Genomic DNA, 24,562 nt, shown 5'->3' with positions numbered 1-24,562 from the left:
CAATGAAACTATGACGAATTTCGTTTTAATCTTTTGGATTATGATTCTTGAAACGGTGAAGAACATAATTAGATGACGAAAAAGAATCGATTTTTCCATCCTATCTAGTTGTATGCGCCCCCTGAAACAATTTTTAAAATATTTTACTTTTGTAAACTATTAAAAAAAAAATTTTTTTTTTTCAATTTTGTGGGGGGGGGGGTCATGACCCCTATGATCCACCACTGCTTTTGAATTGTTTTTGGTCTCATTCGATTAAACGAGAAAACAGTATAGGAAACAATACCTAACTTGTCGGTATAGCAATGTGTGTAAATAAAAGCACGCATAAAAAGGTATTTTTAATACATAAAACGCTTATGACTTCTAAACTATTAGTCCGATTGCCTCGGGAATTGTCTAATATAATTCAACGTAGAAAATAAAATAGGAAAATTTACTTTACATGTTCAGACAGTTCCTGAACATCAATGTAAATTGTATACACGCTTGCGTGATAAAATAAGTACTGTTTGTAGATAAAAACTTTTGCAACTGTTGTACTATTTGTTTTACAGACTCGAGTATAGTTTCTTTCCATTTTAGATAAGAGTATGCATAGGAAACGATGTCTTACTTATATAAATAGCAATATCACAGATATCAGGTTCGTAAATAGATACCAGTACAAACTTGTACTTTTTGTTCATAAAACCCTTAAAAATTCTAAATTTTGAGTCCGATCTTCTCGAGATTAGTCTCATTCATTCAGTGGAAAAACATACATCGGAAAATATACCTCACTTTCCTGTCCAGAAAAAATTCAATTTTACTCTTAAAATCACTTACTAAAAAAAGGCGAAGCGTACAGAAGAAAGTACCGGAGATTTTAGGTATAATTTATACACATAACAAAGCTTTTCCGACGGAAAAGTCAAACTTCACTAGACTAGGAAAAGATATGGTATAAGAAAATCGCATTTTAAAAATTTTCTTCCAAATTCAATAAATTTTCTGCACAGGTTGAAAACCAAGTTTAATTTTAAATTTATTAATGCATTTATAAATTTTAAATATTTAAATGCAACCAAAGTTTATTTAAAATATCCAGCAAGCATCAGTATTATATCCCTATTTTAAATTTAACTTCAATTCATTTTGTATAAAATATTAGATCCCTATTTAAAATTTAACTGCAATTCAATTTGTCAAGTTTGAATTTTTGAACAACAACCTCGTATGGAAAAGTTATGGTACCTTATGATTGCCTACATTTCAGTGTTTCTTCTCCGTTGTTCAACCGCATGGACCTTACTTGTCTGGCTGAACTAAACAACATCATAGTTATTCTATAAATAAAATAAAATTATTAAGAGCAAATTTGAAGCATCTTCTTATAATGTTTTTTCTCGCTAATTTTATTTATTTATTTCAACCTTTGTAATGCCTTTAAAATAACTGAATCCAAGCCAAATTTATTTAAATAAATAGGTAAATAAATAACTTTTCTGATACATTTAATTCACAAAAATTATTTCTTTTTAACATCTGCTACGGAATTCGAAATTTAAACGGACTAAGCCCAATCAAAAGCGAAAACTTCTTGGTTGAAAACGAAACCTACATTACAGGTTTCTTTTCCTTTTATCCTTCAGGACAACTTTTATCCTTTTTTAGTAAAAAGGGTGGACACGTACCGCCCTCTGTCGATACGAATTTGAGACGTAAAAGTAGTTCACCCTTAGTTCACCAATTGCTTCAAGGTGAGGGCCCAATGACGTAAACAAAGACCTAGTTGCGTAACCTAAACAAGTTTTTTTGACTTTATCTCATATCGTTTATGAAGAAGGAGTATCAGCCAATAAGGATATTGCTCTATTTTAATATTTCACTTTCTTCTAATATTTAAACCCTTTAATTCTAAAGAATGTCTACTGCCACTGTGCTGAATGCGGGTAAAACATATGTTTCAAACTTGATTATCTGATTGAATTTTATTATTATTGAGACAACTGTTGATTTCAATTAATAATGAGTCAGTATTATCATTTTCATAATCATTTCTATGCTGTATGTAAATTTTAAACTCATATTTTCATTTATAATCAAGATTATAGATTTAATAATATATCTTAAATACATCGATGAGCTAAACGGGAATAAATGGAATAGAAGGATGGAGGAATGGTAGGAAAGCCGTAAGCAGGAAAATTGATTTGAAACTTCCTTTTCCTATCTTAATATTTGATTGAAATTCATTTCCTTGTTAGTGATTGAACAAAAAATCATTTTCAAGATTTTAGAGTTAAATTTTTTTTATTTTCATATCAAAATCTCCCTTTTTTATCATATTTTTTATATAGCAGTAGTCAATTTTATAATCTACCTTGCAAAATTGTTTAGAAACGTGGAAACTAAACTTGTGACGTGGAAAATAAACTTGTTTTCTACTTTTCTTTTATTAATCTGTTTTTGAAGATATGGCACATAGTAAGAATTAACTATCAAAATGTTGTTAAAATTTGAAACTATTTACCTTTTTCAAAGTACAGTCTTAACTTATTGCATGACTAAAAGTTTAATTATGAATTGAATGATACTGTTGTTCCTTTTTAATCATGAATACACTGTTAACTTATTGCACAACTTAAAGTTTAATTATGAATTGAATAATATTGTTGATTATTTTCTCAGATAGTTACTGATTGCTTGCCATCATTAATGTTTTAAAAGATGTGTATTATTAATTTGTACTTTTATCTAAATCTATTCGAAACTTTACTAACTGAGTTACCAATAAAGATATTGTTTTGTATTTAATTTTTTAAATGCGAAGAAAAATGCTTAATAACTCTAAAAATATGATTAAATGGAACAGAAGAGTGAAGGAATGGCATTAAACCCTTTAGCGTGATAATTGATGTAAGACTGCCTTTTAAAACCAATTCAATTTTTGATTTCATTAATGTAATAATTGGACATATCAATCTGATTTGAAATATTTTAATATTTCTGTAATTTTTGCAAAGAAATCTTACTTTTCTTTTTTATTATTGATCCGCAATTAACACTCATCTTTACGATATGGTTTAATGAATTTTGTCTGTTGCTTGGAAAATAAGCTTGTTTTCAACTTTTTTTTATTAGTTTGCTACTGAACAGATGCCTTTAGCTGTAAATAAATTTAAATTTTGAAACTTTTTTTTCCTTCAAAATGTGGTGTTAATTTATTGAACATCTTCTCATCTTGCACACTTAGCTTTAATAGAAAAGTATTATAGGTTTATACTCTTAGATAATTACTACATTTTACAAGTCTAAAAAGAATTCTTTATTTATTTGCATTGTCTGTTAAGATTGTTTAAAAAAAGCTGTAAATTTTTTCTATACCTAAATTTATTAAAAACCTTCCTCTTTTAGTTGTTATACAATATATACATGTTGTGTTTAAAAAGTTTAAAATTATAAAGATTATTTTTCTTGATAAGTGTGAAGATAATTTTACTTAGATAAAAAAAATACAATTAAAATAAATAATTTTTTTCTTACTATTTTTGCTTATTTTCCTATAAGAAAAAGTCTTTATATTTGTAATTTTATTTTATTTATTTTTGTAGATCATCTTTTCTTTTATAAGAAACTATTACTCTAATTAAAATCATAGATAGGTTTATTTTCTTTTTTATGCTTAAATATATATGAAAGATTTTTCCTTTTTAACAATCTACTATGAATTTTAATTTCACATTTTGGTACTTTTCCGAATCTGCAGCATAGGCTATAGAGATGCCAATCCAAAGTCATCAGGCACAAGTAAATTCAATTTATTTTTTAGGAAGGCTATTTTTTTAAGAAATAGAAATTTATAAATGAAATAGTTACATTTACATGTGCCACCGAAATGGAAAAATACCCACATTCTTTGTGTGTTAAACTTTAAACTTATAAGTATATAGTTTTTCCTTGCTGTTATTCTTGATTAAAACTTCAATTTATTAAATTAATCTTTTGAAATCAATTTTAAATTTTAGGGAGTGTTCGCCATCTTGCTAATGTGTCTGTACGGAACTGCCCATTTCTTTCTGGGTTGAGCCCCTTATATTTGAAAAACTATGGAGCTTCGATAATGAAAATGTATGGGGATAAATGTCCTTTTATGCGACATTATGCATCTGCTTCCAACTCTGATGGTACAGGCTTTGAAGGTATTAAATAATTCATTGTTATGCTACATAATTTTGCATATTTTTAAAGTGAAAACTAATTTGAATATTGATTAATATTAATTAATTTAATTTTTGTCAATACAATGAAAGTATGTATTATATTTTTATAATTTATTACTGTTTATTTAAATTTTTTGAATAAAAAAAAAGAAATGTGTGTTATTATATTTAAAGCCTACTTTTTTCTTTAAATAAAGATTTAAAAAATTTTAATGTGTTTTTGGAAAAAATCTGTTAAATCTGAGGTATTGCTTTTAATGACAACTGTGCGGTCCTTATTATCCAACCAAATATTAATTTTAAGAAAAATATAGGAAATTTTATAATTTTTTTCATGTTCATTAGAAAAAAACACTAAAGTTAAAACATCAAAATTATAAAATGTAGAGCTGCAAATCAAGAGATCAGAAGGTTTAAATTTTTTCAGCAATGTTATTTTATAAGGAGAATTTTCGTTAACATGTTCACAACAAATATAGTTCAAGGGTTTTTAAAAATTAAAAATGCATGCATAATCCCTCTTCCCCCCCCCCCCCCAAAAAAAAAAAAATATTTAATTCTGTAGAGAAATTTAAAAACTGTTTAAAAGTTCATTTCATTTAAGAAGATAAAGTAAGAAAAACTTAAATTTTTTTATAATTTTAAAATATTATGCTTATTTTTTTGTCTTTTAATTTTTAAATCTAATTGATGAGATTAAAATATTCATTGTGGCCCCTAAATTGTAATTGCCATAAATAATCATTGTGGTTCAATTTTCATAATAATTTTATGATTTTACTCAAGTCTCTAAAATTGTGTCAAACTGTACAGCACAGTTTTATGAAGAAAAGTAATAATTTATTTTGATGATTTATAAATTACATTATTATTATTCTGTTTTAAATATGTTTTAGTTTAATTATATCTATATAATTTTCTTTATATATACAGTTGAAGAGTTCAGTGTGAAATTGATACATTATCCATTCTTTAATTTTTATAACTGTAAACCACCTTACTTAAGACTCAATAAATAAAGTTTTTTCAGGGAATTTACATTTCGGTACTTTTTGGTTGGCCAAGCGTAAGTAAATTCAACTATTTTATTAAATTTTTTTTATTATATATATATTTTTTAATGTCTTAAAATAAATAAAAAAATTAAATGAAAAAAATAGCTGAAATTATTTGTGCCGACTAACAAAAAAAAAAACACATTTCTTTTTTAAAGATTTAGTTAGATTTTCATTAATGAATTTTTAATTAATTATCAAAAATTTCTGTTTATCATTTACTTTTCACATTAATGAGGAAATTTAGTATCCTTTTTTGTATTTTAGAAATATATATCGTAAATTTAAACATTATATTGTTTTTTCCACAATTATTCATGTAGGAACTTCGCTATTAGATGAACTACAGTCAAAAATTGTGCCGCCTCCTCAAGTAGCAGAAGAGATCAAAAGTGAGTATTTTTAAATGAATTAGTAAGTAGTAGTAGTAATCATTTGAAATCATTTAAGTTGAGTTGTGGTGGCTCAGAAGATAGAGCTCTCGTCTCCTAACAAGGTGGCCCGGTTCGAATTCCAGTGGTGGCTGAAATTCGAATTCTGCCCCCAACTTGCACCGAACTTAGTGCTGACGTAAACTATTCTCTGTGGTCGACGGATCATGGGTTTAAATCCCCTTGCCGTCAGACTAACTGTGGGAGGTTTTTGCAGTCTTCCTCTCCTCATAACGGAAATGCAAATTAGTTCCAACAAAAAGTCCTCCACTAAGGAAAATTTCTCCCAATACTTAATCCAGGAGTTCCCTTGTCTTCTGGATTGGATTAAAAATTACAAGGCTGCAGAGTTGAACAGTGTTTGGCTGTTCCACGACGGTTATAAAACCGTTTAAGTTTTCTACTGAAGTGTTTAACACTTATTTGTTTTCATTCTTTTTAGAAAAATTTCCCGTGAGCAAATGTCCTTTTATGGAGAATGAAAAGCCTACTGTGAAAGCTGTAAGCATTGATGATGCTATCAGTTCGGGAAAGAAAGAGAAACTTTCTGGTAAACTTTCTGGTTTTCTACTTCATTGTTCCTTAGTTTTGTATTCCTTTGCAGTTTGAAAAAAACTACTGTTCTCTGATTTTGTAGTTATTATATACTATAATTTATTTCACAAGTCATCACAATGTCGGAGAATTTAACACTGCTTTCAAACTTGTATAATTTCAAGTTAAATTGTCAAGGAAAAGATTCAAAATATCTAATAATTTGCATTTTATATATTACCTCAAATAGAAGAGATAATTATGAAGATTAAATATGCAATTAAAAATTTAACACATAAATAAATCTCACCTAAGAATAGTACTAAATTTTATGTATCTAAGAATACTGCTGAATTTTTATTTTATTTAATCAGACATTATTTACTAGCGTAATTATTCATCACTTTTGGAATTAATCATTCATCAGTTTTGAAAAATGGGAGATAATTTTAATTGTTTCTGACTATAGCTTCAGGCACACCAAGTCAGTGCTTCTCTTGTATTTTCTACTTCTCTTTTATTGCCAAATAGTCTGTCCTGTTTTATTGTTAACTGTCTGTTCAGCAATAAAAACATAACCATCCACTTCTAGGCTAGCGGATGCCTTCATTCTTTACTAATTTTTCTTGCACCCTTTTGTGTTTCAAAGTTTTATTTTTGTTTGTCTAGCATGTTAAAATCAAGTTAGCTGAAATTTCAAATTTTATGGAGGTTTCTGATTTTTTTTTTTTTTTTTTTTGTAAAATTTTTTACTTTACCTATCCTTGATGTATCTTTTACACATTTCTCTATCTAATTCTTTCCTTAACAACAGACCTAGACTGTTCCCATCAAGAAATCCCTAAGTTCTTTTACTCATTTAATATTGCATGATGTAAAGTAAGCTTTCCTCCTCCTCTAGTTCTTTTTTCCCCCTAGGGCCCACGTGAGAGCAACAGATGTTATTTCTTTTTTAAATTTGTTATAATTTTTCAACTAATATTAGACTTAAAGATAAGCTTCAGATGACCAATCAATAGTGAATGCAATACAAAGAAGATCTCATTTTTGTTTTCTTTAGAAACACTGCCTTAGGATCAAATTTTACATAATATTTTAAGTTCAGTTGTATGAAAAATTAGAATCATCCAAAAAAAAAGGGGGGGGGGGTATAAAGTGGCTAGTTTGTTTTAATCGCTCTTCACATTTAACTTTAGTTTTAATTCTGTTTTGAAAAAAATATTTTAGATTTTACGCTTAGCATTTTATATTTGAAATCGAAGAAAAGAGACTGAATAATAAAATAATATCATGCAGAATAGAATTCATTTAAAAAGTTTATTTTTATATTTTCTACTTCCTCCTGAAAACTATAGAGACTTAAAATTAATTGCAAAGTTCAGTTTAAAATAAATTATTAATATTGATTATTAAATTTTATTGTTTTGCGACGTGTTCATAATATTAGCTTTTTAGAACATTTTCTCTGCATATAGATGTATATTCATCAATTAAAAATGGACATGCAAAGTGTAAACAAATAAATTATACGACTTCAATATCTTTGAATCCGTCCTATAAGGATGTTCATCATATTTCATCTCCAATTTAATGATTATTCCCTTAATTAAGTTTAATATTTATTCAAGATTACTTAATTGTCTATTATTTTTATACAAGAGTAACTTTATCATATTTCATAGAGCTACTTTAATTTTAAAGGCACTTGATCTATATCAACAAATCAAATTTTGTTTGCTAAATAAAAAATTAAGGAATTTAAAATAATTTTTATGAAAAGTCATGCCTTTTCTTTTATGACCATTATTTTTCACATTTTCCCACTGTTTCTGTTTCTTTCTTCTAATACTGCTGTTATGAAAAATCTTAAATTTTTGTTCATCTCACTTTTAGCATATAGTTTGAATTTTTTTCTTTTTAGATCACTTTCAATATGAAGACTTCTTTCTTGAAAAAATTGCAAAGAAAAAAGAAAACCATTCTTATCGGATTTTTAAAAAGGTTAATCGCTTAGCCAACAATTTTCCATGTGCTAATGAATACACAGATTCTAAAAAAGAGATAATCGTTTGGTGCAGCAATGACTATCTCGGGATGAGTAGTCATCCAACTGTTAGGAAAGCTGTTATGTAAGTTTGATTTTTTTTTATTGTTAAATGTTGATCCTGATAGTTAAATTTTTCTAGAAATTCTTAAATATATATATTTGTAACCAGAGCTATAAAAGATTACTTAATAATAAAAATATTTTAATTCTTAAATAAAATTTTGGTTTTATAATGTTTTTTTAAAATTATCACATTGTAATTTACTATCACAGGGAACACAAATGAATTTACCATTTGTGGTAAATTCAGCATTATAATTTGTTATACTAAAGTTTTTTTTTATATGCATAGAAACATGAACTGAGCTATTTTTATTCTTACACATTTGCTGCAATGATATTTCAGACACGTACAAATCTTTATTTTTTAAAAAAAAATTAAAACATGAATTAATTTTTATGTGTTATATGCTGAGCTTAATTGGCAATGGAATTACCTCACAATATTTTAAACTAAATAAATTAAATTAAAAAATATAACTTGAAAAATTTAATTATTTATTTTTAGTTCATTCGAAAGTATGACGATAAATTTATAATAATAAAGTATCAATTTAATTGAAAAATGTCCTTAAATGTATGAAATAAAACACAAAATGGTTTAATCACTGATAGAACTTCCCACAATTATGAAAGCAATCAATATTTGTAACCTAATTATCAGTTACTTTCACAAGATTGGAATCCCTTTAAGCAGTTGCCCCAGTTTCTGTTGTTATTCGGTTTCATTGCTTCTCTTTTTTTTTCTGGTTGTAGAAACTGGTTTTTTCTTCAGATATTACGCAATGAAATTTTGAATATACTTTCCCCATTGATGGCCCTTTTTGTATTAAATTAAAAATAGATTCTGTTAAAAAAAATTCTGTTTAAATTTGATTTTAAAAAATTCTGTTAGAAATCTATTAAAATTGATTTATAAATTTTGTTATTTTTGCTGTATAATTACATATATTGCAGATTATTGGTGTGAGCTAACTTTACCCCTAATATGTGTGTCCTTACGTACCTAATTTTTTAAAAAGGGTGAAGGAACTCCTATGTAAAATTCATATTTCAAGTTCATTAAATTATTCCTAACTTTCTGAAGGCTTATGAAGATTTCCTCATCCGATAACAAACAAATACTATTCACATCACTTTTTCATATGTGGTTACAATAAGAAAGATTTTTCTTTTTATTCTTTGAGACTTTAATCAATAATTATTTCCTATAAAAAAAACTTTAACTCAATATTTTAAAATAGTTTTAAACTTTAATAATAATTTTTAAACTAAATAATGCAACACATTGTTTATGTTAACTGTGAAGATTTTTTATTTATATGCTTTATTATTATAGCCTTCTTTAGTTTATTTTCCTTTTGAGCTGGAGTTTTATTGTATGCTTAGAATATAAAACATTAAAAAGAGATCAAAGTAAAAATTTTTTCTGTTAAAAAGAAATAAAAAATATTTTTCTCTTAAATATGCTTTTTTAATTACAATAATCTTGTAAGAAAAGTGATGCAAATAACTTAAGGTTCTTATATATATATATATATATATATATATATATATATATATATATATATATATATATATATATATATATATATATATATATATATATATATATATATATATATATATATATATATATATATATACAGTTGGACCTCTTTTTAATGTAGTCGCTAAATCCCGAAAAAAAGTTCATTATATGGAAAATTCGTTAAATAGAAAATCACCTTTTGAAATACTTACACAACTCAAAACAGGTTTTAAATACATAAGCACTAGAAAAAATTAAAATTGCAATTGATACACCTTCATCTTGTAAATTATTATCTATTATTTATTTTATAAATCTTAATCATAAAAAAAATCTGCAAAGAAGGTAAGAATAGAACAAAACACTATCCAGTGTTACACTATCATGCTACATGTATTTTTCACTGAATAAAAAAGCTAAATTTTTATATATTAAAATTATTGCTGCATTTATTATAAAAGGAATTTTAAACATAAATTATCACATGCGTTCTTAATTTTAATTGCTGCTGATAAAGTCCGTTAATTTTATCCAAGTTTTTCGTTTGAAAAAGTGTTTTTTCTCATAATAGAGAGGTTTCACATTTTTGTAATGCACCAAAAACTAGTAGTATAATATAATATATAATAAATATAAGGGGAATATATAATATAATAGTGAATTTTTATCACTGAATTTTTATTTAATTAAAAAACATTTCGATTAGAACTTTTCTGTTCTTCTTTTAGTGATGCAGTTATTGACCATGGAGCTGGTAGTGGGGGTACAAGAAATATTTCTGGTAATTCTACATCCCATGAAGAGTTGGAGAAAGAGTTGGCATCTTTACACCAAAAGGAAGCAGCTCTAATTTTTACTTCATGCTATGTTGCCAACCATTCAACGCTTTATACTTTAGCTAAACATTTGCCAAACTGCCAATTAATTAGTGATGAAGGCAATCATGCTTCTATGATTCAGGGTATTAGAGACAGTGGTGTTCCTAAACACATATTCAAGCATAATGATCCTGAAGATTTGGAGAGAACGCTAAAGACTATTGATCCTAATATTCCCAAGATTGTTGCATTTGAAACAGTTCATTCCATGACAGGTATGTTCGCGAATAATTTATTCGAATAATTCTGATAAATCACCTTATTAATACTTAACCATTCTGCCTTGATCCATATCCATATTACCTTCAAGGTTTTCATTTTGTTTAAAAGAAACCTATTTCCTCGAGGACACATAAAAAAAGTTGAGGAAACTAGCTGAAATAAATTAAACTAAATTTGATCGATGAAATTGTTTAATGGTTAATTATAAATAAATGGTACAAATTTTAAACAAATAAAAGTTAATATTTTATGAAAAATTTAAAAAAAAGTACATTTACTTTTTTTTTTATAAAGTACAACTATTTTCATATTATCTGTTGTAATTTTCTGAAGAATTTGCAGATCAGTTTTGCATCAATTACTTTTGCAGATTTTTATATAATTTTTTTGAAATTCTGATATTTGAAATAAAATATTAAGTGAATTTTGAACTGCGTATTTGAATGATAACTTTTTAACTCACATGTTTGAACACAAAATCAATAATGCATTTAATCTGGAAAAGTAAAATAGAATGTTTATTTTCATACTCCAAAAACAAATTTCAACAAAATATCATCATGCCTTTAGGTGGAAATTTGCTTAAAATACTTTATCTTCCTTATTGACCTACTGCTATAGTTCGCCTTATTAAACAGTTATTTCATTTTATAGCATTCAATCAATCATTATATCAAATTATCTTCCTGTAAATAATACAAAATTGTACATATTCTCTGTTATTCTAAACAGAGAATAATTTAAATAATTCTTCTAAACTTACTAGCTTTCATCTAAACTTATTAATAATGTAGTCATTTACTTTTGCACTGCTATATTTTTATTTATGTACATATTTTTTTTATTTTATGTTCAGGTGCTGTTTGTCCTTTAGAAAAGTTATGTGATATTGCTCACAAATATGGAGCTTTAACATATGTTGATGAAGTGCATGCTGTTGGATTATATGGTCAAAATGGTGCTGGCATTGGGGAAAAAGAGGGTGTACTTCATAAAATGGATATAATTAGTGGAACTCTAGGTTAGTATGTCACTTTTTTTCCTTGAACTTAAAATAGTTCATTGAAAGTAAAGAGTTCATTTTTTTTCAAAGTGGAAATAAGAACAAATAAAACAAATTGATAAAAAAATTAAATAAAATTAGTAACACTTGTGGAAAACTTGTTTTTGATCTTCTAGATTACAATTATATACAAATTAATAAAATTTTTATTATTTCTTGGGCTTAAATTTGACAGTTAAAAGGTATATCTTATAAGTTAAGTTTTATGTTCAGGAGCTTAGACTAAGAAATAATTTTATAAAGTGTGTGATAGAAGAAATATATTTTAGGGGGGATCTATAGATTTTTATTTTTTGACAAACTGTATCACTAGATTATTTAATATTTCTTTATTTATTATTATATTACCATCCATAATTGATTTAGTTTTTACATTTAGGAAAATTATAAAGTTAATTAAAATTGAGATGGTTGTAGTTTACACTGAATAAAATTTTATCAATTCTGTTGGGGAAAAAATAATGCATTTCATATTTTGTAGTTGTACTGGTTATTTTTAGGAATGTACTACTTCATTTAAAAAGCAATCTTTTTTTAGATAAGTTTTTAATTAGTATGCAAAATATATGTATATTATTTTTTTTTATTAATAATATTAAAAAGGTAAACAGATTTGGTAAAATGTTTATTGAGTTTAAAGAACAAATAGTTTTAAAATTATACTATAGCTCTGCATAGTTTTGAAAACAACTGACAAGAGATAGTTCTGAATTATTTTCCATTTGTGTGAAAATAACATTTTCAGAACATCAATTTATCATAATCAGACAGTTAATTTATTGAATTTTTCTATAGACATTTTGTATATTTACGAATAACATCAGTTCCCAAACATTTTTCCATGAAATTGAACAGTATTTTTATTAATTTATACATCTGAAATGGGGGAACAGACAAAATCACAGGAGAACCCACCTTGATTATCTGAAATACTAGTTAGGACCAGACTTACTTGGAAAATCTAAATATTTTGATTACAGTGGTAACATTTCAAAAGTTTTGAATCTAATTTCATCAATTTAGTCGGAAACTAGAAGGTTTTCTTAAATAACCGTGCTTTAAATTTAATGAAAGTTTTTTTTTATCAAATGAATATAATGATATTTTAACATTAACTACTAATTTTGCACCATATAATACTGCTGCTCTTTTTTTAAAAAAAAAAATTATTTACTTGTAAAAAGCAGTATTTAACAACCAGCAGTTCGTGTATTCATTCATATTCCTTTGCAAGCTTTGTAAGACTTTATTTCAATTCCATTTGCACTACTACATTATATTTTCTTACACAGATAGCATAGCATGTATCAAGTAATGATGGTCATGAATAAACGGATTAACAACAAAACTTATGGATTTCCTTAGCAAAACTAAAGCAACCCACTTCACCAACTAACAAAGCATTAGCTATTAACTCACGTAAAGTGATTAATTTCATGTAGTTGTACATTACAAAAAGTTTTTTTTAAGGTCTTATGTACATAATTACTATTATTTCTACTATATTTATTTATTGAACTGAGAGACATGTTTTATGCAGTTCCTATGAGAGTAATATGAGATGTCTTTCTTTATTACAAAATAATATATCTATTTTCAGAGTTTTAAACTGCTTCTTAATCTAAGAAAACCATAATATTTTTGCTTATATTTATAGGGAAAGCATTTGGAAACATTGGTGGTTATATTGCAGGCTCTGCAAATATTGTTGATATGATTCGAAGTTATGCTGCAGGTTTTATTTTTACAACTTCTTTGCCTATTACAGTTTTACGGGGATCCTTAGCAGCTATAAAGGTAAGTTATACAAAGCAAACATTTTAAAACGCAATATAACAGATCTGAAACTCTTACAATTTTTTGTCATGCAAACTAGTGGTGCATAACCTTTTTGAGAAAAAGACCAATAATTTAAATAATTAGGCTTTTGTGGCTGTGACAATATAAAAGTCTTTTATATAATCCTAGTCCTCTGTATATCAATTAAACAAAATTTAATTACCTTATATCCTGATGTATGGGTCCAACCCCTATTTCTGATTATGCAATTTAACTAAATTTGTTAATAAAGTTTAAATTTCTTTGTTATAATTTTAGATTTTGTCAGATGTTATTAAAAAAATATTTAAAAATTTTTAATAAAATTGTTGAGTAATTCTTAAACTATTTTTTTGCCAAAAATCAGGAAATTCCATATAAATCCTTCAAGAGCCACATTTGGCAGCTAGGCAATAGGTTGTGCACCCCTTATGTGAACTTTGAACTCATAAAAAAATTTTGCATTGGAATTGCTTAATTTCAAAGATTTAACAAAATTTTATAAGGTATCAAAATTGTTATTAAAGATTAAGGGTATCAAGCTTGTAATATAATTTTTGTCTAATGCTCTTTTGCTTTTTTAATAGTTTTTAATAGTAATTTTTGTTAAATGAAATGTCTGTAAAACGATGGGAAATAATTTTTATCTGATTTAACAAGGAAAATTAAGTATTATTTATTATTTTCTGTTTGTATCAATTTTATATTGTTTTAGGGTTTGTATTTTAAATCTATTATTAATTTTTATTTTAGATACTGAGAAGTGATGAAGGTAGATTGTTGCGGGTAAAACATCAAGAAAATGTTAAATATCTTCGGACAGCTTTGCAGAAAGCTGGAATTCCTGTTGTGCACTGCCCTAGCCATATAATTCCAGTTCATGTAATTCATTTTTTGGCTTTATTTTTTGTTTCTAGACTTTATTTTATTTTCAGCATTTGCTTTTGTTTTACTTCACTGAAGATAAGTGTTTATTTTATTAGACAGCGTTGAAAATTATGTAGTTAGTTATAATGTTAAAACACTTGAATCACTTAATGGCAATATTATAAAATGTAATACAATGTTGAATATTTTTAGCTGTTCTTAAGAATTTTTACATATGCCCTGCTCCTTTTTCACAAGATGTTCTAGGTTATATATATTGTTAAATGGGATATATCCTATACTATATACTATAAAAATATAATATTATACTTTATTCATATACAAGGATGCTTACAATTGCTGATTTTACTGAATTTAATTTTGGTTACTGAAAATTTTTGTAGATTACAGAAAAATATAATTTGCCTTTTTAAATGGTTCCTTATATTTTTTCTGAATATTTTTTTCAGTTTGTTAATAACATCTTATTTCTAGTAATTGTTTAGCAATTTTGTCAAAATCCCTGTTTTAAAAATAATCTTTGTGAGACTTTCATAAATTATATTTGTTAATATTTACATGTATATTACATGTATAGTTTGTAGTAGTAACTATTTGTATTACTGAATGTTTTCTTTCTCTTTGCAATTATGATTGGCAAAAACTGTGTTTAGTGATTATTTTTTTCATATAAAAATGCATCGTATAAAAAAATTATCAGTTACTCTGACATGTTCATTACATGTTGTGTTACTGAATGTTCTAAATTAAATAGTTATTATGTGTAGAATAAAATTAACTGATTCAATACGATTATAAAAAGTAATATTTTAAAAAGCATTGTTAATATTTGTTGAAGTGTTGCGTTTAACATTGTTTAAACAAACATTTATAAACAAATATTTTTTCTTCAGATTTATTACAAATGAATAATGAATGAGTAATATAATTAAAAGTGAAAAATATACTTATTATAATAATAATTATCAACAAAATTCTTTTTTATTCTTTAAAATTATGAAACATAAAAGTGTAAATAAAAACTGTATTATGCAAAATAATCTTTATTTACCTTTGAATGACAAAATTGTTAAGCTTTTTCATATTTCATATTTTTATTACATTATATATGTATACTACCTAAAATGTCATAAAAATAGTAAATTTTTAATAACAAAAGCATTACTTATAATTCATTGTTGGCATACATGTAAAAAAAAATAATTGAGATGGTTATTCATTCTGAGCAAAAATTTTATTTATTTTGTCATTATCGTTTGTTGCATTCCTTACTATTTTTTCCTAACATAGTTTTACATCATTGTTACTTTTTACATATATCACATCTTTTACACCTTTTCTATGTCTATAAAATTGAAATTTAAAAAAATTTTATTAAAAAAGTTTTAAATAAAAATTATTATTGAAATATAAAATATGTTAATTTTGTATTTTTATAGATTAGAAACGATCTTCTACATTTTCCCATTTTTGGAACTGCTGCATAGTTAAGAATGCAACATATTTTATTAAAGGAATTAAAAAGTGGAAAAATATGCAATGCTGATAATGGCATGACAGTGTTTTATCAAGTTTCAAATAAGGCATTAATTTTTGCAATTATTAACTGTATATCAAATTATTGTTTTGTTTTTTTTTCAGGTAGGAAATCCTTATTTTTCAACTAAAGTTAGTAATGACTTAATTGAAAGATATGGTCATTATGTTCAGGCTATAAACCATCCCACTGTTCCTGTGGGTGAGGAGAAACTTAGAATCGCCCCAACTCCTTTCCATACTGTTGATTTAATGGACAGGTTTGTGGCCGATTTAGTTGACACTTGGAAGTACGTAGGATTGGAATTACGTCATGATTTCTGTAGCCAGGTAAGAATAAAATTGTTTTATATTCTATGGTTATTTATAAGAAAGAGGAAATAACAAAAAAAACTGCTTCAAATAAATTATAAAAATATAAGATAAAACTTTACTCATTTTTTTTTCAAATTGTAAACAAAATGGACATTTTAAAATTATAATAGTGATCTTGAATATTTTTAAATTTTTTGAATAGTTGAGGCATGATTGAATGGTTTAACTGCTTTTTATATGACTACTTTTTATACTTAATTCTGTCTTATAATAACTAGAGTTTGCCCTTACATTGCACATAGATAATTGCTAAACAATAATATCTGTTCAAAAAATAAAGTTAGCAAAATAAAAAACAAAGAGTAAGGTTGAATATTCCAGTTTTTCCTGACTTTTTAAGTTTTAGCCATCAGCATTAAAAATAAAAAAAATTCTACAAGGGAAGTCCAAAAAATAAAATTTAAGAATATATATATTTTTTTAATATTTCGTCCCGCAGTGGACTGATCGATAAGACACAGTTCCCAGCAGATCACCGAAGTCAAGCATCACTGGCTGCGGTCAGCGTGCGGGTGGGTGACCACTTTTATCAGCTTGCGTAGGGACCAAGGGTGTGTGGTATGGGTCCTCGTTAAACTGTTCTACTGTAAAGTGCTTGACTTCGCGTGTAGGTCGCCGGGCTACTGAAGCGGGGTGCCATCCCCTTTGCAGAGGATCAAAATTGTGATGGTATGTCGTCGGATCATCCTCAGGGATGTTTCCTAGACCGTCACCAATAGCCCATTGTGCAGCTCTAGTGCGACATAAATTAACTACAACAACAACTTTTAATATTTCATGCTAATAATTTAACATGGAGGGATTGAAAATATCGCAAAATAATTCATAAAATATTAGCGTCATCTGTAACAAAAAAACGACTTGTCAATTGGTACAGTAATTCAAAAGATAATAAGAAAAATTTAATCTGTTATGGTGGTTTTTAACAATGGAATTTCGTATTTTCGATATTGCTCTTGCAATCGAACTTAATGACCTTGGAAAGTGGTGATTGTTTACAAATTACCCCATTTTGAAAAAAAACACAATCCAAATCAGTGCTCCCGATCTCGAAGTATTAACGATCATACATACAGACTGACTTTCGCTTTTATGTATAGAGAGAGATGTAATTATTTTCTACTTACTCTTTCTTTATTTTCTGTTATTTTAACAGAAAATGTAATTCTGTATTGTTGCTCATTTTTTTTCTTTTAAATTCTCTAAAAATATTTAAAATTTTTTTTTGTTTTTTAGGAGTGTGACTATTGCAAGAAGCCTCTTTATTTTGAAGCCATGGAATCAAGAGTCTATCCTTGCGGAGGATTGGGCGAATGTCCTCAAATTGCAGTCCATTAAAATATACATTTTATATATTGTTGAAAAATGAGATATATATAAATAAATAGATTTTATGACTTAGTTGTGTCTACTTTGTCTTTTTAAATTTTATCATCCCCTACAATCACAAGTAAGAAATGCACTAAGTCTTTATTTTTGGATTTTCTATTGATCGTTTTTGAGACTCGTTTATTTAGGTAGGGTAAACCAACCAGTGAAGGAACACTTCATATATATTGATTAAAAATAAGAATTTGAAAGTTTTTCTTTAGATTGATCGGTAACAATAGCTTACTGCCAAGCAATAGGAAGTCATCTAGCAATGTTCTGGATTACCTGGTCAAATAGACTTCTCTGGAAAATTTTTTGAATTTTTTATTATCCCTGCAACACCTTGTTTCTTTGAAAAAATTATATAAGGTGAGTGTTTGTATTTATATGTTTGAAGTGGAATTAATTGCATGTAATAGTTTTATTTTTCTCACTGTGAAAAAAGAGAATTCAAAATATAGTTATTGAAGTTACATTTTATTTTTTTTAACCATCATAGCATAATAAAGTACTGAGATAAGGGGGTGTTTACTCACTGGATCACCAAACGATGAAAAACCAGTGAAGGAACAAGTGTTCCTTTACTGGGTTTTTTTCTAAGTTAATGAAAATAAGAGATAAACTTTAATTTTCTTGTACCTTTAGTGATGTTCTGCATCAAAAGTATGTTAAAAATACGAAAAACAACTTCTAACCAGTGAGGGAACAGGCATGTTCCTTTACTGGGCATAGATTTCCCAGTGAATGAACAGTATGTGTTAATATGGTGACACTTTAATTTTCAATTCATGATAACAAAAAAAAAGTTAACATTTTCCAAGTATTTATATGTTATAATTTCAAGAATAGGCTTGTTTTTAGATATTTGTATGGCTTATAAATTCATAAAGAGCATTAAAAAATAACCAAAATTAAGTGTTCCTTTACTGGGTGTTCATTCACTGGTATGAGTTGTTCCTTCACTTGGTCTTCTTACTACTTGTTATTTGTACCTTTAAAACAATATTATGTAAGTTCTATACAATTTTTTTGCATAATTTGCGATTAGGTAGTAACAAATATGTTGACCCTGTCATTTAACTAAAATTACGAATTTTGAAATTAATATGATATTTTAAAAGGCAAGCTTAAGTGTTCCTTCACTGGTTAGTTTACCCTATACAGAAAGACATCGTCCATATAATCTTTTTTCACCGACATATTTTATCAACTTTATAAATCTGACTTCAAGAATTAGAGACTCTCTCAAACTCTTAGAATAACAAAAGACACAGTTTAAAAAATGATTAGACTGTCGATCAGATATTTTTCAAATTCACGCAACACTGTTCAGCTTTGAGCCATAAGATGTCGTTTAAATTGAGTATGGGCGAACTACGGTTCACAGGACAGCTTTGCCTACTTTAAAGTTTTAACTGACCCACAAATTATTTCAAGCAGTTGTCTTTAAAAATTTATAAATATAAGAATTTCTCTCACATGCAACATATCACGTCCAAGAAAAATAGGAATATTTTCATCATAATTAGACAAGTATTTTCAACTGTGAATTATTAGAAACGATAGTATCACTTCTCAGAGTTAGCACATTGCAGTTCGAACTTGATTGCAAGGAACTTTTAAAAGTGCAGTTTCATTTACATCTGCTTTGTTTTACATTTAAAGGGTTCGTTATAAAACAATAAGCTGCTTTTTCAATAATGGTATGCGTTGTGAAAAATATAAGACAAAATTTCCTTGTTTCTAAGCACTATTCGTTGGTTCCAGGCTAGTCTGACGAAGTTAAGACATAAAATAACTTTAGTAAAGAATAAATAACATATGTTTATTCTTCTGAGTTACACTCATGTCCATAAATTAAGAATAATGCCAGCTCCAGCTAATAAAGATTAAGAAACAAAACAAGTGTGACTTATTTATAAGCCCATTTAATAAACAAAACAAAGTTGGTGTATGTATGATACCATTCATAAAAACTAAAATTTTTGAACCTTATTTCATATGCATCGAGTTAGTCTGGTTGGTAGAACGCTGTACTCGTGTTCGTGAGAACGGGAGTTCGAATCCTGCCAGTCGAAGAATCCCCATGTATGAAATGGTGCACGTAGAAATCTGTCGCGGTCACTAAGTCCAAGTTCCTATAACAAATCAATATCTCTGAGGGTACTGAATTATTGATCGTTCTCTCGTTCAGGTCAAATCTGCGGGTGGAAGAAAGATGAGTGAATGACTCCTCTCTGTGAAACGGGTTGTGACGTACGTGTGTGGCAAAATCGTATTCTTGGCCATAGATGGCGACACTGAAGCGTATCCTCTGCTTTTAAAATTTGCTTGATTTCAAGCAGGCTGGCTGTATTGGCAAGTGGCATATGTAACAACATCCTCCTTTATAAAAACTTCATATTATATGGTTTGTATGATGATTAATATTTTATATCTTTGATAAAATGCAGTCTGCACAACACCACAGCATCAGATTGAAGAGCTAATCTTGAGAGGAAGATTACTAAATGCAGCAAGCAATACTCTCCGAAATTCTGGCACATGGAAGTTTTTTATGAGCTGCAACTCGTTAACTAAGCATGTCTCAGGCAAGTTCTGTCGGATTTAAGTCAAGTGAGAATGTTGGCCATTCTATACAGGTGATATTCTCAGTTTGAAGGCACTTATTTACGATGTTTGCTTTGTGAAGGCTGGCTTTCATCCATAAACACAAATTCTGCTACCATGGTACTCCTAAACAAACGAAGATGTTTTCCCAGAATGACGTCCCGATAAATTTGGCCTGTCATTGTTCTACTTCTAACATGCAAATCTGTCTGAACACATTTTTATCTATTCGAGGGAGACCTGTACTGTAACGTTTACTGACATTTCCATCTTCTTAAAATCGTTGCCAAAGCCTAGAGAGGGGCAAATCCAAGTTCCTCGAATATTTCCACCTAAGTAAGCCTCTAGGCGGCTGATAATTCTACCACTTAAAAAATCATCCACATGCGTCCTTTGTGGCATTCGTTTATGGTACTGAATTTTGCTTCTTTCCCATCATTCCTTATATACCCCTTTCTTATACTTTCATCACTATAACTTACTATCAGCGTCATCTGGTGGATTTGCACAATGTTCTAGAAGGTGTGTGTGATAATTCTACAGGTGAAATTTATACTTTAAGAGTTCAAATTCCGTATGATTCTGAATTATCCTTACTTTATGGTCAAAATTGTATTTTAAAATTAAAAGGTTAGCAAAAATGAGAAACTATCCACTACTCATTGAATAAAATTTTTATTCGACATTGAAATTGTTTTAGAGTTATCTCAGTCTTAAAATAAGACCTGCATTTTTTTCCAACTTCATTACACTCTTTTTTAAAGTCTTAGAATAAATTAATTTGGCCATTTTCCCCCCTGGCCGATTCCCAAAAATATCTTTATTCCCAACTCTGATTTAAATCTTTCATTGAAGAGAAGCAATAAATTTAGCACACGAAAATGCCAGGAATTTTGCTTTATTTTATATTTTTTTCAATCATATTAAGTTTTCATCTAAATTGGAATGAATCATTAGAAAACAGTCATCGAACCATGAGTTGAGAGAGAGATAAAAGGAAAGATTTTTTTCATTATCTTTTACCCTCCAAACGTTGATCCCCTGGATGAAATAGTACGAAAGTTTTCCTACTACGCCCTACTCTTTGAATAACGTGGCAGTAACAGATTCTTTTGATGTAGGTAAGCTTGCGGCTAAAAGTTCGGAAATGGGGTTAAAATAAATGTTGAAGTCAGATAATGGGATGTGACAAATTAGAATTAAATAATGTACAAGTCAGAAAGAAATAATGAACACTTTTTTTTGAATCTTCATACATTTTAATTACAACTGCTTTTAAATAATCTCTCAATTGCATACAACAAAACATTAAGGTAGTCATAAAATTGACCACACAAAAGCAAGCAATTCTGTACATCACACTAATAGGATTTCTTTAAAATTCAAATTAAAACTAACTTGTAAAAAAATAAAATAATTACTATGATCAAGTATGAAGCTGAACATTTTTTCCCCTAAAGGATTAAAAATAAATAGTACATTAAAAATAACATTTTTGTTTAATTGATGCATTCATAAATTATATATATGAAATTTGTCCACCAATAAAGTTTTATTATATTTCATAAAGTTACTTTTCATAAAAATGGGGTGGAGATGGACCAAGAAAAAAATCTCGCAAAATTGAAAAATATTTTAATTCAAATAGAAACTATCAAAATTCTTCAGTAAATTAGATTCTTGATTTAATTAATATATTGAAAATCCCAATTCTCTGTAGTATAATAGTCAAAATTTAGGAAATTACAGTTTTTTTTTTTTTAAATTGAGATTTGTAGTGGAAAAGGGTATTGAGTTGTACCTAAATGGACTTGCCAAACACCAGCTACATAAAATATAGCCATAGCAGAAAGTTATCAACAAAATAAATTTTCCACATAACAAACTATATCATTTATTGACCAGGCAGAGAAAATTTAAGTTCAATATATACAGCTGATCATAAGTTTTTAAACCCAAAATTTTGCTCTTTTTTTAGAATGTTTCTTGGAACCGCCTTCCACCAAGCCCGTCAATTGTCATTGAAGACACATCAGTTCTTTTTTTCCTCTAAGTTCCAATCCAAAATATAATATCTACAGGGTGTCCCAGAGAAAAGCAGAAGGAAATAGAAACCTACAGTTTGCTGCATAGTGTTTAGGGAGCAAGAAATTTATTCTTGCCAAGTTTCAAAATTAGTTACAAAGTTTGTCAACAGATGGCACCGCTGACTTAGACTATGGACAATGTTTAATGATGTATGTCCAAATGAAATATTTGCACTAGCATCTGTTAATTTTGGCCAGGCAGTCTTAGATTGTTTTTACAAATGATTGTTACATTGAAAACATTTTATAATTGTTCTGTTGATGAACTTAGTAACTAATTTTTAAACTTCATGAGATTATATTTCTGATTTCCAAAGGCTTACAGAAAATTATAAATTTTTATTTCTTTCTCATTTATTGATTTCTTAAATATCTTATTTTGAGAACAAACAATATGAGGAAAAGAATAACTAGATTGCAAACATAAATCCAAAATTTTGATGCGAAAATAGAAAAAGTGTATATGATAGAGATAATTAGAAGAAAAATTAAAAAGTACAGTATTTCTACTTTGATGCCATGCTCAGCATGGTAACTGTACCTAAAATTACCTTTTTTTTAAAAAACAATTTTTGGAGGCTACACATGACTTTCGAAGATTATATCTCACTTATAGTAATATTTTTGAGGCTTTTTTCCACCACATAACAATTTTTTTTCCTTAAAAAGAAAAGTCTATTTTTGAAGCTAAATAATTGTATTATATCACATCATTTGCAATGTACAGTATCACTACATTTAGATTCTCTTAACAGGTTTACTGTGGCATCGAATATAAGTCCATGTAACATTCCACAGGCAGAGTTATGAAATATTGTAAAGAATTTTTTTAAATGATTAGCGCAATTAACTTTATGAAGGATTAATGAAATAGCAATATCTCATTTAAATCTTATTTTAAATAACATAGATCAAATGAATCCTTCATTTTCATGATTATAACAAAAATTATTAAAAACATAACTTCTATTTTTTAGCAGTTCAGATATGTTTACGAATTTGGAAAGAACATTCTATATTGAAACATTTATAACTTTAAGAAAAGCAGTCAAAATTAACTTTGATACTTATAAATTACAATTCAAGATCACTTTATCGACACAAAGGCACTTTATAAAATACAACTATAAATAACTGTGCGCTACAGAAACCATCCACACTTAAATTAGAAAAAAAAAGCTCTTTGTGAGAGCTAATTCCATAACTTAATATATTTACAATATAATATAGAGACCGGAAAAAAAGAAACTAACAAACAGCATAGAGGTCACAGCTCTTTTATATCATGCAGCATTAATTGAGTCTGAGAAAATATTTATAAACAAATCAAATATTTCACAATACAAACAAATTATATTAAATATTTGATGTAAAGCAAAATCCTTATAAAGAATCTCCCTTTATTAACAGAAATAAATAATATTTTCAACATAGATCAAAGAATACGATAAATATCTATTGCTAACTTCAGTAATTAAGTTTTGTTCTTAATGAAAACAAAAATAAACATACTTCTAGAATTAACACTAAACATAATTAGAAAAAGTCATATTAAGACCTGGCATCTCATATTAATAAAATATAAAAAATTTCAATACTTATGTAGAATTTCAGTCAGAAATATAAAATATATTATATACAATCAATAAATCGTGAGACAGAAGTCATTAAACCTTAATTATGCAATTTAGAGATGGGACTGAAATCAAGTTGCTGGTGTGACAAAAATAATTCTCACGATTTTAACTTGCTAGGTACTTACCATGCAAGAGATGATAAAAGATGACAGATAAGAAATTGTCAGTTTATTAATTTTGTTTCCCGAAGTGATGGGGGAAAATGCCTTGATAA

The 24,562-nt window shown here is 27.3% G+C and overlaps 1 protein-coding gene across 6 annotated transcripts; it reads left to right on the top strand.

Annotated features, from left to right (window-relative positions):
* Positions 1–1,690: 1,690 nt before the first annotated feature.
* Positions 1,691–18,044, top strand: Alas (5-aminolevulinate synthase). 6 transcript variants are annotated; one of them, XM_043054698.3, is made up of 12 exons: positions 1,731–1,934; positions 4,011–4,184; positions 5,236–5,271; positions 5,584–5,652; positions 6,134–6,241; positions 8,147–8,354; positions 10,592–10,956; positions 11,820–11,984; positions 13,684–13,823; positions 14,598–14,726; positions 16,374–16,598; positions 17,880–18,044. In XM_043054698.3, the coding sequence occupies exons 1-12, from the start codon at positions 1,907–1,909 to the stop codon at positions 17,979–17,981; spliced, it is 1,749 nt and encodes a 582-aa protein (XP_042910632.2). In that variant the 5' UTR covers positions 1,731–1,906; the 3' UTR covers positions 17,982–18,044. The 6 variants fall into 6 exon arrangements, with proteins under 6 accessions (XP_071037246.2, XP_071037248.2, XP_042910632.2 ...); XM_071181144.2 differs by having other exon boundaries at positions 1,872–2,014; XM_087169230.1 differs by lacking the exon at positions 1,731–1,934 and adding an exon at positions 2,382–2,469.
* Positions 18,045–24,562: the final 6,518 nt, after the last annotated feature.

Source organism: Parasteatoda tepidariorum, chromosome 8, assembly GCF_982258835.1.
Source record: "Parasteatoda tepidariorum strain Cologne lab strain chromosome 8, Ptep-v5.0, whole genome shotgun sequence".
Taxonomy (NCBI): domain Eukaryota; kingdom Metazoa; phylum Arthropoda; class Arachnida; order Araneae; family Theridiidae; genus Parasteatoda; species Parasteatoda tepidariorum.
The sequence above is the reverse complement of the archived record's forward strand: the minus strand, read 5'-3'. Positions and strand labels throughout refer to the sequence as shown.

Coding starts and splice junctions, on each gene's coding strand:
- Alas (XM_043054698.3), top strand. CDS start 1,907: ATGTCTACTGCCACTGTGCTGAATGCGG. Junction 5,272..5,583: donor TACTTTTTGGTTGGCCAAGC/GTAAGTAAATTC, acceptor TTATTCATGTAG/GAACTTCGCTATTAGATGAA. Junction 8,355..10,591: donor ACTGTTAGGAAAGCTGTTAT/GTAAGTTTGATT, acceptor TTCTTCTTTTAG/TGATGCAGTTATTGACCATG.